The sequence below is a fragment of the Polyodon spathula genome, chromosome 2 (assembly GCF_017654505.1).
Source record: "Polyodon spathula isolate WHYD16114869_AA chromosome 2, ASM1765450v1, whole genome shotgun sequence".
NCBI lineage: Eukaryota > Metazoa > Chordata > Actinopteri > Acipenseriformes > Polyodontidae > Polyodon > Polyodon spathula.
Genome location: NC_054535.1, coordinates 77677952 through 77691754, shown reverse-complemented (window position 1 = coordinate 77691754; position 13803 = coordinate 77677952). Strand labels below are relative to the sequence as shown.

The 13803-nt window shown below is 35.8% G+C and overlaps 1 protein-coding gene across 3 annotated transcripts in view; it reads right to left on the bottom strand.

Annotated features, from left to right (window-relative positions):
• LOC121301016 (PH and SEC7 domain-containing protein 2-like) overlaps positions 1-13803 on the bottom strand; it is a 117584-nt gene that overhangs the window by 77201 nt on the left and 26580 nt on the right. For all 3 annotated transcript variants that reach the window (XM_041230093.1, XM_041230109.1, XM_041230098.1), the window contains one exon: positions 8246-8357. In XM_041230093.1, the coding sequence (XP_041086027.1) occupies positions 8246-8357 (112 nt within the window). The remainder of the gene's footprint in view (positions 1-8245; positions 8358-13803) is intronic.

Here is a 13803-nt window from a genome sequence, read left to right as displayed (position 1 = left end):
ATATATTATGGTCAAAGCATTTACTGCACCAATGGATTGGTCAGTAATCTCCAAGAACAGAAGGACAAAAGCTGCATTTATGCGAATACGAACCCAGTACTGTAGATGGACTTTTGTGCATTACTGCATTTCAAAAATTAATAGATAACAAGAAAATTAAGTATGTAGATTTCAACACAATAAAACATATCTTTCTTACTTTCATTTATTTTTAACCCATAATAAAAAACAATATAAATATGCAATAGATGTTTTTCAACATGCTTAGTGCTGTGTCATAAGAGACAAGAATGGATTACAAAACACACACACACACACACACACACACATATATATATATATATATATATATATATATAATATATATATATATATATATATATATCACGTTAAGTGCAATATGAGGGTGAAATATATTTTTTAAAACAATATAATATATTAAGTATGATAGAAGTACAAGCTGAAAATGATAACATTCCAATTTACAATTTCCCTGTTGAGCAGATAAATATGTCCCTGCAAGATATTTAGTCCAATGTAATAACCCTGCCAATACATATTCTACTAAATCTGAGGATGCTGTCATGGGTATGAAGTCATGAATCCATGAAGCCATTCATAATGCTAGAAGGCTAAATTAGTAAATTATATTTAGCTGACTATTCAAGGAAGTGTAGAGTAAAATAACACTTTTGGCTATCAGTCAGTTATTATGCTGTCTGCTGGCAATCAGTCAGTTATTATGCTGTCTAAGAGTTCCACAATTACCACAAAGGTATTAGACTTCAAAGAGGGGAAAAGGGATACAGTTAGGATTAATACTCTCACAAGTTTTCCTATTTGTGCCATAATGAAATTGGCTTCCAGTTCTGCTATGATCAAAATAAACTACACTACCATTTTATTAAAGCACAATCTTATCACACACGGATTAGTGGAGATACTGTCAGGAGGTTAGTGACTTGCAGGTCTCATTATAGTATCTGCCAACTTGCTAAACCAGCATCTAAAATAATTACAACAGTCTTTATATTTTTAATTAGATTAGATTACACCAGAAGTACAGTGCAGTGTTACTGATACGGTTACCTGGTACACTGTAAAACCAAAATATTTAGGAATTAAATATACTTTAGATGCACAAAATTCCAAAAATAAACCCAAAAGACATTATAATTGAAAGTATTTCAATACCAACATGTGTTTATAATGCATACATGTCTAATTCCTTCATGTAACTTCCATCCATATTTACTGGTTTCTTAATTTTCAGAAATTCAGTATGGTACTTGCTTCAGAACTAAAGAAGATCCTAACTGTATTCTGAATTTCTCTGAAGCATTTACTTCACATGGGGTAAATGTGAGACTACAGTACATTAGCGTTTTCTCAGGGTCACAAAACTGTAGCCTTTTCACAATATTACATATTACACTAATGTATCTTTTTATTGTTTATATATATATATATATATATATATATATATATATATATATATATATATATATATATATATATAGTACTGTGCAAAAGTTTTAGGCAGGTGTGAAAAAATGCTGTAAAGTAAGAATGTTTTCAAAAATAGACATGTTAATAGATTATATTTATCAATTAACTAAATGCAAAGTGAGTGAGCAGAAGAAAACTCTAAATCAAATGCATATTTGGTGTGACCACCCTTTGCCTTCAAAACAGCATCAATTCTTCTAGGTACACTTGCACAAGGCATATAGTCAGGTGTATGATTAAACAATTATACCAAACAGGTGCTAATGATCATCAATTTAATATGTAGGTTGAAACACAATCATTAACTGAAACAGAAACAGCTGTGTAGGAGGAATAAAACTGGGTGAGGAAAACCAAACTCAGTGAACAAGGTGAGGTTGCTGAAGACAGTTTACTGTCAAAAGTCATATACCATGGCAAGACTGAGCACAGCAACAAAACACAAGGTAGTTATACTGCATCAGCAAGGTCTCTCCCAGGCAGAAATTTCAAGGCAGACAGGGGTTTCCAGATGTGCTGTCCAAGCTCTTTTGAAGAAGCACAAAGAAACGGGCAACGTTGAGGACCGTAGGCGAAGTGGTCAGCCAAGGAAACTTACTGCAGCAGATGAAAGACACATCATGCATACTTCCCTTCGCAATCGGAAGATGGCCAGCAATGACATCAGCTCAGAATTGGCAGAAAACAGTGGGACCCTGGTACACCCATCTACTGTCCGGAGAAGTCTGGTCAGAAGTGGCCTTCATGGAAGACTTGAGACCAAAAAGCCATACCTCCGACGTGGAAACAAGGCCAAGTGACTCAACTATGCACGAAAACACAGGAACTGGGGTGCAGAAAAATGGCAGCAGGTGCTCTGGACTTATCAGTCAAAATTTGAAATATTTGGCTGTAGCAGAAGGCAGTTTTTTCGCCGAAGGGCTGGTGAGCAGTGCACGAATGAGTGTCTGCAGGCAACAGTGAAGCATGGTGGAGGTTCCTTGCAAGTCTGGGGCTGCATTTCTGCAAATGGAGTTGGGGATTTAGTCAGAATTAATGGTCTCCTCAATGCTGAGAAGTACAGGCAGATACTTATCCATCATGCAATACCAGAAGCAGCATGACAACGACCTCAAACATGGTCATTACGAACTATCTTCAGCGTAAAGAAGAACAAGGAGTCCTGGAAGTGATGGTATGGCCCACACAGACCCCTGATCTCAACATCATCGAGTCTGTCTGGGATTACATGAAGAGAGAGAAGCAACTGAGGCTGCCTAAATCCACAGAAGAACTGTGGTTAGTTCTCCAAGATGTTTGGGCCAACCTACCTGCTGAGTTCCTTCAAAAACTGTGTGCAAATGCACCTAGAAGAACTGATGCTGTTTTGAAGGCAAAGGGTGGTCACACCAAATATTGATTTGATGTAGATTTTTCTTCTGTTCACTCACTTTGCATTTTGTTAATTGATAAATATAATCTATTAACATGTCTATTTTTGAAAGCATTCTTACTTTAAAGCATTTTTTCACACCTGCCTAAAACTTTTGCACAGTACTGTGTATATATATATATATATATATATATATATATATATATATATATATATATATATATATATATATATATATATATATACATATACACACACACACACACACACACACACACATACACACACACAAACTGTATTTATCATATATTTTATATTAAGGCAGGATTTAATAACAGCTATAAATAAATCTACTTATTCTCCACCAATCAGAAGAATTTGTTTTTATCTACTGAATTAATTTGGCTATTTATTTACTTATTTATTTAGGAGAATCAAAACCTCAGAAGTGGCAGCCTGCAACTTTGATCCCATCTATTTATAGGCATTAGCATTCCTTTTCTGAGCGGCGTATTTCTAAATAAAAACATATAAAGTAGGCTATCTGATTAGTGCTCTCAAGGTTTAGATCGCATGGCTTTGCTTAATGTTTTTAATTAAAATTATTGCCATCTAAAACATTCTTTAAACACTGCATAAATCATTCATGTGAGAATAAATTTTTACTTCAGTTTAATAAAATTAATTAATTAATAAAACCAACATTTTTCCTCTCAAGCATTTTCTTCTTTAATCTGCATGTGCAGTATGTAGGTCTACATATTTTCTCTAATTCACTGAATTAAATTTCCTGACCAAGTCCCTAACAATTCTTCAAAGTACTGTATGCATTTTTTAATTTAAAGAGAAATTAATCTTCAGCGTGTGCTGGAAAATGACCACTCACAGATCTATTAATACCCAGAGTACAGGTGTCGTCAGAATTTTATAGAACGATTTGTTTTTTAAAACAATCTTCAATTGTGCACGTTTACCAGTACGAAGATGTATACAAATGTTCAAATCAATACAAAATGCTCACAAGTTATAAGAATCACAAACTGTCTTTGAATTAAACATCCATACAAGACAGTGTACAAAAAAAGTATGAGAGCGGCAAGCTCACAGTATAGTATTACAGGTAAACCTACCACGCAGAATGCCCTCACAGCGTACACGCCAATGATCCTTAAGGCCCCAGCACAATATCTTATCACACACAGCACCCATGTCAATTGAATGTATTACTTCACACAAATTGTTTTGTTTTTTTAAGACTTGGCTGAAACCCAGAGGAACGGTTGACAGTTTACTAATCAAAATGTCAGACATTCCAGAGTATTCAATTTAAAAAAGATTCTGGAACTATCAACCACTCCAAGGGATCTTAATAAGTTACAGTACTACTGCTAGAATGACACACAAAACAAGTACACTGTAGGTGTACTAGCTACGATAAAATGATGTACTACTCTACTGCATTAAGCCTAAAATATCTGAAAACGGCCAGCGATAAACCCATAACAGATTAAAGCTGCCTGTCCCACAAGCAGGTACAGTTTTACACCACAGTACTGTAAATGCTTGTTTAGCTTCTTTCATTGAAATTTTACGACAGTACATTTCCATCTTTAATATATAGTACACCACATTGTCAAAAAGTTGACCCCTGCACTGAATTTTTGTGATAGATATAATTTCAGGGGGTATGCTTACAGATCTGGCAACATCATCATTTGGCTCGTAACAGCAGTATATATTAACTTTGCAGTAAGTCACATGGCCTGACATGAAGCTAGACCAGGAAGTGATTTTGTACCAGGAAACAGTTGCAACTTCTATAGTGTTGGCTTTGAAAAAAGCTGCATATTACATATTTTAACTACTGGTAATTACTGTCTAATCAGTGATAATATTGCTACTAATGAGAGGTAAATGTATTTTAAAAGCGTGATCAGCACTCTAGCTATTGCTATTTTTTGACAATCCTTATTATCTCCCAAATTAAGAAAATAAACCTCCCACGAGGTAAAATTTCAGCAAAAGTATGTACCTGCTATAATGCTGTGCAATACAACAATTAGGCAAAACTGGATACAACTAGAAAAAGAAGAAGAAGAACTACTTCAGCAGCTAAATTGTTTTATTATTCTGTAAAATGCAATTAATCAGTTATTCACTAGATGGCAGTGTTTACCACAGTAGAATACAGACGCCGCTACATTTCTAACCCATCAAAAGATATGAAGCTTAAAAATCTTCATATGTATCAGAGGCAGCTTAAATCAATGAAAATAGCAGCATTTTTTCTTCTAGGCAAGGCTGAAACTGTATAGCCGAATTTGAAATGTATGTTTTACTGTAGATAACAAATAAGTACATCCATTTTGCTGATGTAGCTCAAAAGAGCAGCTCTGAATTTGCTCTGCTCCTTACAACAGGAAGATGATGACAGCTTGCGTGTTTTTGTAATTCCTTGATTTCAGTAACAGATTTCCCTCCAACAGCTGTAACTGCAAGCCTTGTAGAACAGGGTCCTGGATTCATCCATTCCACTACACCTGCATGAAACGTTAACTTTCAATTGTGATTCATAGCTATTTTTTTACAAATCACTCTCCTCACAGCAGTCTCCAGGAGACTTGATATGTGCAATATCATCTTTAATTACATAGCGATAATATTGCACGAATGATAATTTTATACTGTATTCATGTTTTATTGATCTTTTTCTAATAAAAAAACAATAGATGTATGTACTTTTGTATTGTAATGGAATAGTCCGTATGGTGGACATTATTTCTGTGGTCCTAAATGTGTATTTTACTGTATCCTCACTTGACCCTTTTAATTGTTTTAACATTTCAATTTACGGGCACGTAGAAGTGAATGTGCTATGGCCTGCTGATTATGCACTAGGAGTGTTGATATACAGGTAACCCATAGACAGATGATCACTGTCAGTACATTTTACAGCCATATTCAGAAAAACCTATTGACTGTTAACGTGTACCAAACTAGTTACTGTTCATACTGAGAAAGAACCCTTAAGCAAGCATTACAACTCAAGTGTAGTTTCTGGTTATATTAATACAGTACAAACTTAAAATGGCTGGGTGTCATGAATGGGGTTTTTATTTGCTCCTCAGCAGCGTACTGTAGAATAAGATTGAACATACAGGCATATCTAATACTAACTACATTAAACAGAATCTATATTGTTCATAATAATAATAACATAATCAGATTTGTCTGTCATTAATCTTTTCAAAACCATACCAGAATACTGTTCCATCTGCAATATATACTGGTATTTTAATACTGTTCCTTTTTGGTCCTTTAAATATTGAAAATACTATTTCCAGCATTGTGTTTCAAAGGTTTTGGTTTGCACATGACTTCATTTATTGCTGCAGCTGGGCGTGCTTGGTGAAGAGGATTAGCAGCTTCCCCGCCTCTGACACTGCTGTTCCACATAAACAGATTTAACAGCTGAAACCATCTGATAGCTTAGTCTGGCACTGTTCTAATAAATGTCAAATCAACAGTTAAGACTGATTTCAACAGAGTAAGCTGGGACACGTGGACCGGGTAACAATGTGCACGGTTACAGAAACACAAACTATACCATTAGCAGACCAGGAATTTTATAAATGTCCCCTGGTGAAAACCAATGGAAAAGGATGACTAATAGAAACCAAAAAATAAGACTGGCCTGTTCATCCGAAACACAAACTTCATGCTGTGCTTGTTTTTTTTTTCTCTTCATTTTAATGCTTTTACAGGAAACCTGACAGATTCAAATTTCTAATTTAATTTAGCAGTGCCATTTTTAAGCTCAAACCCAATTAGCAAAGCTAAGTGCTATATGACTTTCAGCCACTGCTCAGGGGAAAATATTGACGAATAAATTACCCTTTTCAGATGCAGGTCCTTTAAAGCAGTGTGGAGAGGCAGAACAACAGAGCCAGGTACTTTCTGCCCTCTCTCTACCCATCACCATTTTCTGACTCTTTTCCACTTGGCTGTTTTATGAAGCTTTCACTATTGCACAATGCTTGAATGGAGTGCCTCTCTGACATCTTTGTCTAATCTTGACTCTGAAATCTGAATAATTGCTCATGTACTGTAAGTATTCCAACCTAACAAATACATTTGCATACCCTCTACCTTTGTATTTCTGTAACGACCCCAAAAAGAAAGAAGCTGTAGGTGACATCATTCAAAACTGACGTAAAGGCTGACTTGCTGAATCAGTGCTTTGTACTTAACTAGGTAAAGGTAGAAATCAGTATAAAAACTATTAGAATTCAAGCAGAAACTAAAAATGTAAAAAACTAAACAACCTACTACTTGTGGCCTTTGCTGTGCATTATACATATCATAGTGAGTAGGGCCAGTGACTAGTCTCTGCTGCACTGGCCAGGCAGGGACAGTTAAGGGGAATGGCAATCACAAGTGAAATGTGTAATGGTTACCACTAGTTACAGAACGTACAGTACAGATTACAGAGTACCTGACAAGTGCAGAGATAAGAAAATGATATAAAAACACTTCTGTTGGAAGAAATGCCTGACTTTTGTTGAGAACTGTTTTCTGATTCCGTTTTAAATTGGAACCTTTCTCAGAAGCATGACCTGTTTTTGGACTCTTAATTTGGACTCGTTTCGGCATGCTTATTGGAGTTTGGATTTTGAAATAATTTTACAAAGCATTTTTGTTGGTGTATTTGCACCGTTTTTTCCAGTTTTACTAGGTATATTACAACCCTTTCTCAGATGGGGGTACGCTGTAGAGTATATTGTTTGGAAAGTGGTGCAGGGCCTTAAAAGTTTGAAAACCACTGGAATAAATCATTTCGAGATATCTCAAAATAAACAGGAAGTCATTTAGAGGTATGTTAAATTGAATTATTTCAAGAGATCTCAAAAACATTTTGAGACATCTTAAAATTATTTAAAGATGTCTTTAAATATTTGACTATATATCTTCAGATATTTAGAGATATCTGGAAATGATTTAGAGATATCTTCAAATATTTAAGACATTTAATATCTATAAATTAATTTGCGATATCTCTAATTTGGTGCCATAACATACAGTGGTTGAAAAAAAAAAAAAAAAACTTTTTGTATTTATTTATTTATAACTTTTTGATTTATTAAAACAGAAACAACAATGGAGAAAGCCAGAGAATACACATTCATAATAATAAAATATTCTGAAAATGTATAAAGTAATCTCTTTTAATTTACATATTTTGGATACAATTAAGAACAGCATTTCTGTGAAAATAGAGTAAATGTACAGTTGTTTTTGTGAAAATAGCAAGTATTATTATGCAAAACAAACAAAAAAAAAAGGCTTTAAAAGTAAAATACATACCGCTGTCTGATGGGGTAGCCTCCTCTACTTTTCCAAATAGAAACTCATATTTGGCCTTTGCCACACTTTGTGCATGTGGTGACGTGCTTTTGACCCAAACAAATGTTTCTGCCTGTAAAGGAAAGAAGTTAATTAAAACAGTATATAAACAATTTAAAACTAAAATGCCCTCACCATTGCACAGCCATTTTATTTGGTCAATCTGAACTTTATGTCTCTGTGGTCTGTCTCATTAAAAAGACAGGTGAGCTCACAACAAAACAAGGACTGGCCAAACTGCTATGCAATGGGAGTCTCATTTCCATCTCTGAAGTAACAGGTTAGGCACTTACTGTTCTGAGTGCACTCAGAACAGCTGGCACGATACATTTAATAAGCCACCAGAAAAAATCTTAACAAAGACTACTTCTTCTCCTAGCACTACTGTATTTGTTAAGAAAATGTGTAAAAACTATATTTATTTTTAACAAAATTCATGAAATTTGTAGACGAACAGATTGATAAGTTGGAAAAAGTTCCTCTTATTAGACGTAGATGATGATTTCAGTAAGTTAATGGCATGTTATTTTTTTATCTTGTCATAATATACAACAATAAGGAGGCACAGCCCTCCAACCCTCTCCCTCTGAGAACTACACAACCATGCTCGGTAAAGTGCATTCAAGCCAGATTAAACTGGTCCTATGGTATGTACTGTAGTACAGTATCAAAAACAGTTACCCCACACATCCGGTGCAGCTCTGTAAATAGGATGCTTTTGTAGCACAAAATAAGGCCTGATTTCCATTGTATCAGGACCTGGAAACAGAGCCAACAGTACTTCCCATATTGTATGTAATTTAGGGTCAATGTGTGTTCCAAATACAGCAATCCTCTCAGAGAAACAAAGGTTACTATTATCTGATACGCCTACCCTGTTATTGCCACACTTAAGGAATACATTTTATTAGGAGACCAAACACATAGTTGTAAAAAGGAAATTCCTAATGTCCTTGTTAATGCTACAGTACTGGTTTAATATGAAAGACTAGGACACAAACTAGGTTTTTCATTTGTTAAAAGACTAGGACACCAATTTAATGCAAATAAAAAAAATATGTCCCAAGTGGTATACTTCTTTCATTGGAGTTGGTGTGACTTTAAATTAAAAAAAAAAAAAAAAAAAAAAAAGATAAGAATGTGGCAGGGCTGAGACCTTGCACAAGTAAATAGCGTACTGTATTTTGTTTGTTTTTCTTTGTGGCCAGGTGTTAACTGATTTATTAATTATCAATTAGCCCTGGCCACATGCTATATAAAGGAGCTGGAAAGCCAGTTCCTTTGTTCTCTGCAAGCCTGAGATGGATCTGCTGAAGCCTCACAACTCTGGGTCTCGCTAACCAAGTGCACAACCACCATGTGTAAAAAATCTGGGTTGTTAGCGCTAAATTTAGAACAGGAATTAATTCAGGGGATTTTAAATCCCACAAAACGTTTACAGAAGGTGTGTTAGAAGAGGGTTCCTGCAGTGGGGACACAGCCCAAGCTAACTGTTTGGTGTACCTTTATTTGCTAGCTGTGTTTTTCCCCCATTGTATTTCATTTCTTTTGTTTACACTTGGGGGCATATCCTCCCACCTAGGTACAGTAACACCATTGATGATACCCTAGTTTGTTCTCTCTCTCTCTCTCTCTCTCTCTCTCTCTCTCTCTCTCTCTCTCTCTCTCTCTCATATTACACCTCACTGATAATAAATGTACATTCTGTGATCAGGATTTATTAGATGTAATAGAGTTATTTTAAACAATACAGAAGAAACCACGGTGACCACACGGATTAGACATTCTCCAATGTGAAATGGGAGCATATGCTTCCGTCCATTTTTTAAGGCTGCCATGGCTGCCGCTGTACTCCCTGGGAATGCTGTTGTCATGACTTCGCAAGGAGTACAGGCCACTGCCCAGAGTTTCACAAACATTCAGGATGCCAATTTCACATCTAAGCAGTCATTTGGGTAATTGTTATTCAAACACTAGAGTACTGTATGTCTGAATTCTAAAGCACTAATAAAGTATTTAACCCTGTTATATTAAAATATCAAACAGTAGCATACTTACAGCTATTACAGGGCTGTAGCTGTATTAAACCACAACACTTGTAGACATGCAACACGAAAACTGTTTAGCTCACACAAGTTAAGTTTTGGCCTACAACGGTACATTTTTAGAGTTGTGACTGTTTTTTTTTTCCCCCAATCAAGCATTCCCGGTAATAGAGTTTTTTTAAGTCTCAATTTTTAAAAATGTAAAAAATGCAGCAGGCTTGAAAACAGAGGTTTTGTTGACAAAGGTGTGTGGTTACAATGTAGCTCCCAACACATTTAAATACAACATAGAGGGAATTACTGTATAGCTGTGCACACCCATATTTAAAAGCTCAACTTGTTGTTTTAAGATTTCACTGGGAGGGACTTTGATATCATTGCTGAATTGTAGACGTGTTAATACTCTACACACCTGCACCCAGTTTTATATGTCTACAGGCAAGAAGCTAATGACACTGCAGACCACACCTTTGCAGCAGGATTACCACAAGTTTTGCTTGTATCTTTGTGCTACAGGATGACGTTTTGGCAACTATTCAACTAAATCATTTCAAACTGAACTGTTGTACTGTTTATAGGCATATTCAAAACTGCAAGCCTAACCTCCACTAATGCATTCCTGTTCACTCACATTTTACTGTAAGAAAGACACACAAATCAAGGAGAGTATTATGCTGTGTATTACTGTTTTCTTAAGTGGAGGTTTACAAAGAGACAATACAGCTTTAAAAAAGAAACAAAGTAAAAATGATGGTTGATTCCAGAACAGCAATGAAAGTGCCAAAGAGCAGACAAGTGAAGGAATAAACTGGATTAGCAGTTCATGAAGGATTTGAATCTCTGGGGTGTTATGTCACATTTAATGTGGTTTAACTCTCGTGCCATGGAAGTAACCTGTCAATCACTCTTCAATGACAGGTCCTGCGACTCCCGGGTTGCCGAGGCAGCTGCAGTTTCTGACCGCTGCAGAGCGTACTTTCTGACAAAATAAAGTCTTCCAGAAGCATTCAAAGGTTTAAACTGCCAAGTTCCATTCAGAAGTCCTGTACAGGATACTGTACTGGGGGCTTGCTTTGGCATTTTTCCAGAGTTGTCTTCAACTGCAATCTGTCCAAAGCACTCTCTGGGTGTCATCCTTGTTGCAGTTTTTATCATTTGATAATGTATACCAGATATCACTTTGTAACTGTGTATAGAAAGTCCTTCAGCTACCAGGTGTCAAGAGTTACAACTTTTGCGCAGTTTACTGTATGCCAGATTAAAATGGAAATGACTCATTAGGGTTAACTATTGTTTGTCTTCATTAAGCGGCATTGCTGTCTGTGTGTAAAAAGACATGTGGCATGTGTATGACCGATTCTTCTCAAAAACAAGGGTTTGTCAAAATAAAAAAACAAGTTCACTGAATGCAAAATGTTTGATTTGTTGAAAAATCTTTTCAACGCTAGTGTTTTACTTGCATTTAAAAGTACATTTCCCCTTTCATACCACAGGTTTCTCTAACATTTTACATAGCTAATGTTCATATTAAAATGGCTACTTGCTGCAATGGTGGCGAAGTACTCTGTGCTTCCAGGACAACAGCAAACTGACGGTTTTCTTATGTCGAATCTTGTGCAGTGAACAACAGCTGAAACAGGGATTACAGAATGATGCAACATGTGCTTGTATTAAAACACAACAGGACATGTTATGTAAAGTTAAGGGCACTACAATTCCAGAAGAATGAGGAGAAAATGCTGAAAGGTAAAAATTAAGCAGACTGTGCTTTTTTTTCAGGTCTGGAATTGTGTTCTTTGAAATATTTCACCTCAGTAGACGAATCTGAACATTTGAAGTGACACACATTACAGTAGGCCCCTACATCTCGGATCACGTACATTGATTACTGTCTGCTTTCAGTTAACTGTCAGTCAATACCTTTAATGCTGGTCAGGAGATTTTTACCAACCCCTACAGCTGCTTCTGATTTCACTTTCTCTTCATTCCATTAAAACACATTTTGATTGTTACTGTACTGTATGCCAGGACTTGCATTGTTCCACTTCCTGTAAAGTTATGGCTGTTGAAACTCAGCACTCAGAACAGACTACAGTCAGGTTTCATAGTTGATCTTAAACATTTGTCTTTGACTGTAACACTGCATTATATGTTCCATTGGAAAGAACGATTAGCTATCTATCACCATATATACCATATCTGAGGAAAAACTAAACCGTTATATAAAGATGCATTTACAGAGATACAACCTCAATTACACATATAAGAAAACAACATTTGCTAACACATCAAGCATTACAGTTATGCACTGCTTCTCGTTTCCAGTCGTGATTACTCGCACGTGTTTTTCTCCCTTTTTGCGAAGTGTGGTATTGCTTTGCATGCAGAAGAATAAAGGGGTCTGATCAGCATTTCTGATCTGTCCAAGCTGGTGGTACAGTTGGTTAGAACAGAGCCAAATAACAAAATGCTGAAATTGTGAAAGCTTCTCTTCTAAATCTTCACAAAGCTAATGACACTTCTTGGGAAATGGCTGCTGTATGTCGCGGAGGTTTCGATATCAGGCAGTAAGGTTTTTGTTTGTCTTTTCTCGGGCAGTCAGTGAAGTTCCTGTTTGTGTACTTGGGCAGTCACATCTTCTGTATTAGCGATTTTATTACAGGCATCACTGTACTCAAATTTGTGAGAATAAATTGTGTGTCTTAAAATTCAAAGGAATACAGTGTACATCAGTATGCCGCCTTGTTTTTTTGGGTGTTTTTTGTAATGCTTGAAATGAAAAAAAAAGTACAGACACCTCCACTTGAAAGGTGAGAATGCAACGGCAGATGACAGAGACACCAAATTTTGGTATGATTCCCCAGAACTAAATGTTTCAGCTTTGTATGCTAATAACATGGATTCTGTTCTGTCACTGTCCTGAATAGAGTTATTTAAAACAACCTCTCATACAATGCACATCGCAATTTAAATACTGCATAGTTCATTTTTTTTTATAAATTACATAAGGCTATGGACTTTAAATTTGTAAGGATGAGCTACAGCAACAACGAGATTTAGGGTATGCTGATAAGAAGGATTTCACACAACTTGGAATCCTCCACACTGGAACATGATATAGGCCTATAAAGCAATATTTCAATTTTAATAAAATTATTTTTGGAAAACCAAGCTGACACTTTGACAGCAACAATATGTTTTAATTGCTCTTTGTTTCCAAGGGTAAGGTAACAAGTGGTCTGCAGATAGCACAGTAATTTATTTCAACTATTGCATCAATTAATAGATGTTAAGCAATACCATTTGGCAACCAACAGGGCTTTCATTTTTTACTAAACTAAAGGTACATATTCCATACAGCAAAGGAAATTGCTTCAGAAGGGGTTAAGGGTCAATGCTTTGAAATTGTCATGGGGTTATCATTTCCAGGTATGTACTGTACTTTCTGCACAATGTAAGCCGCACATTAACTCA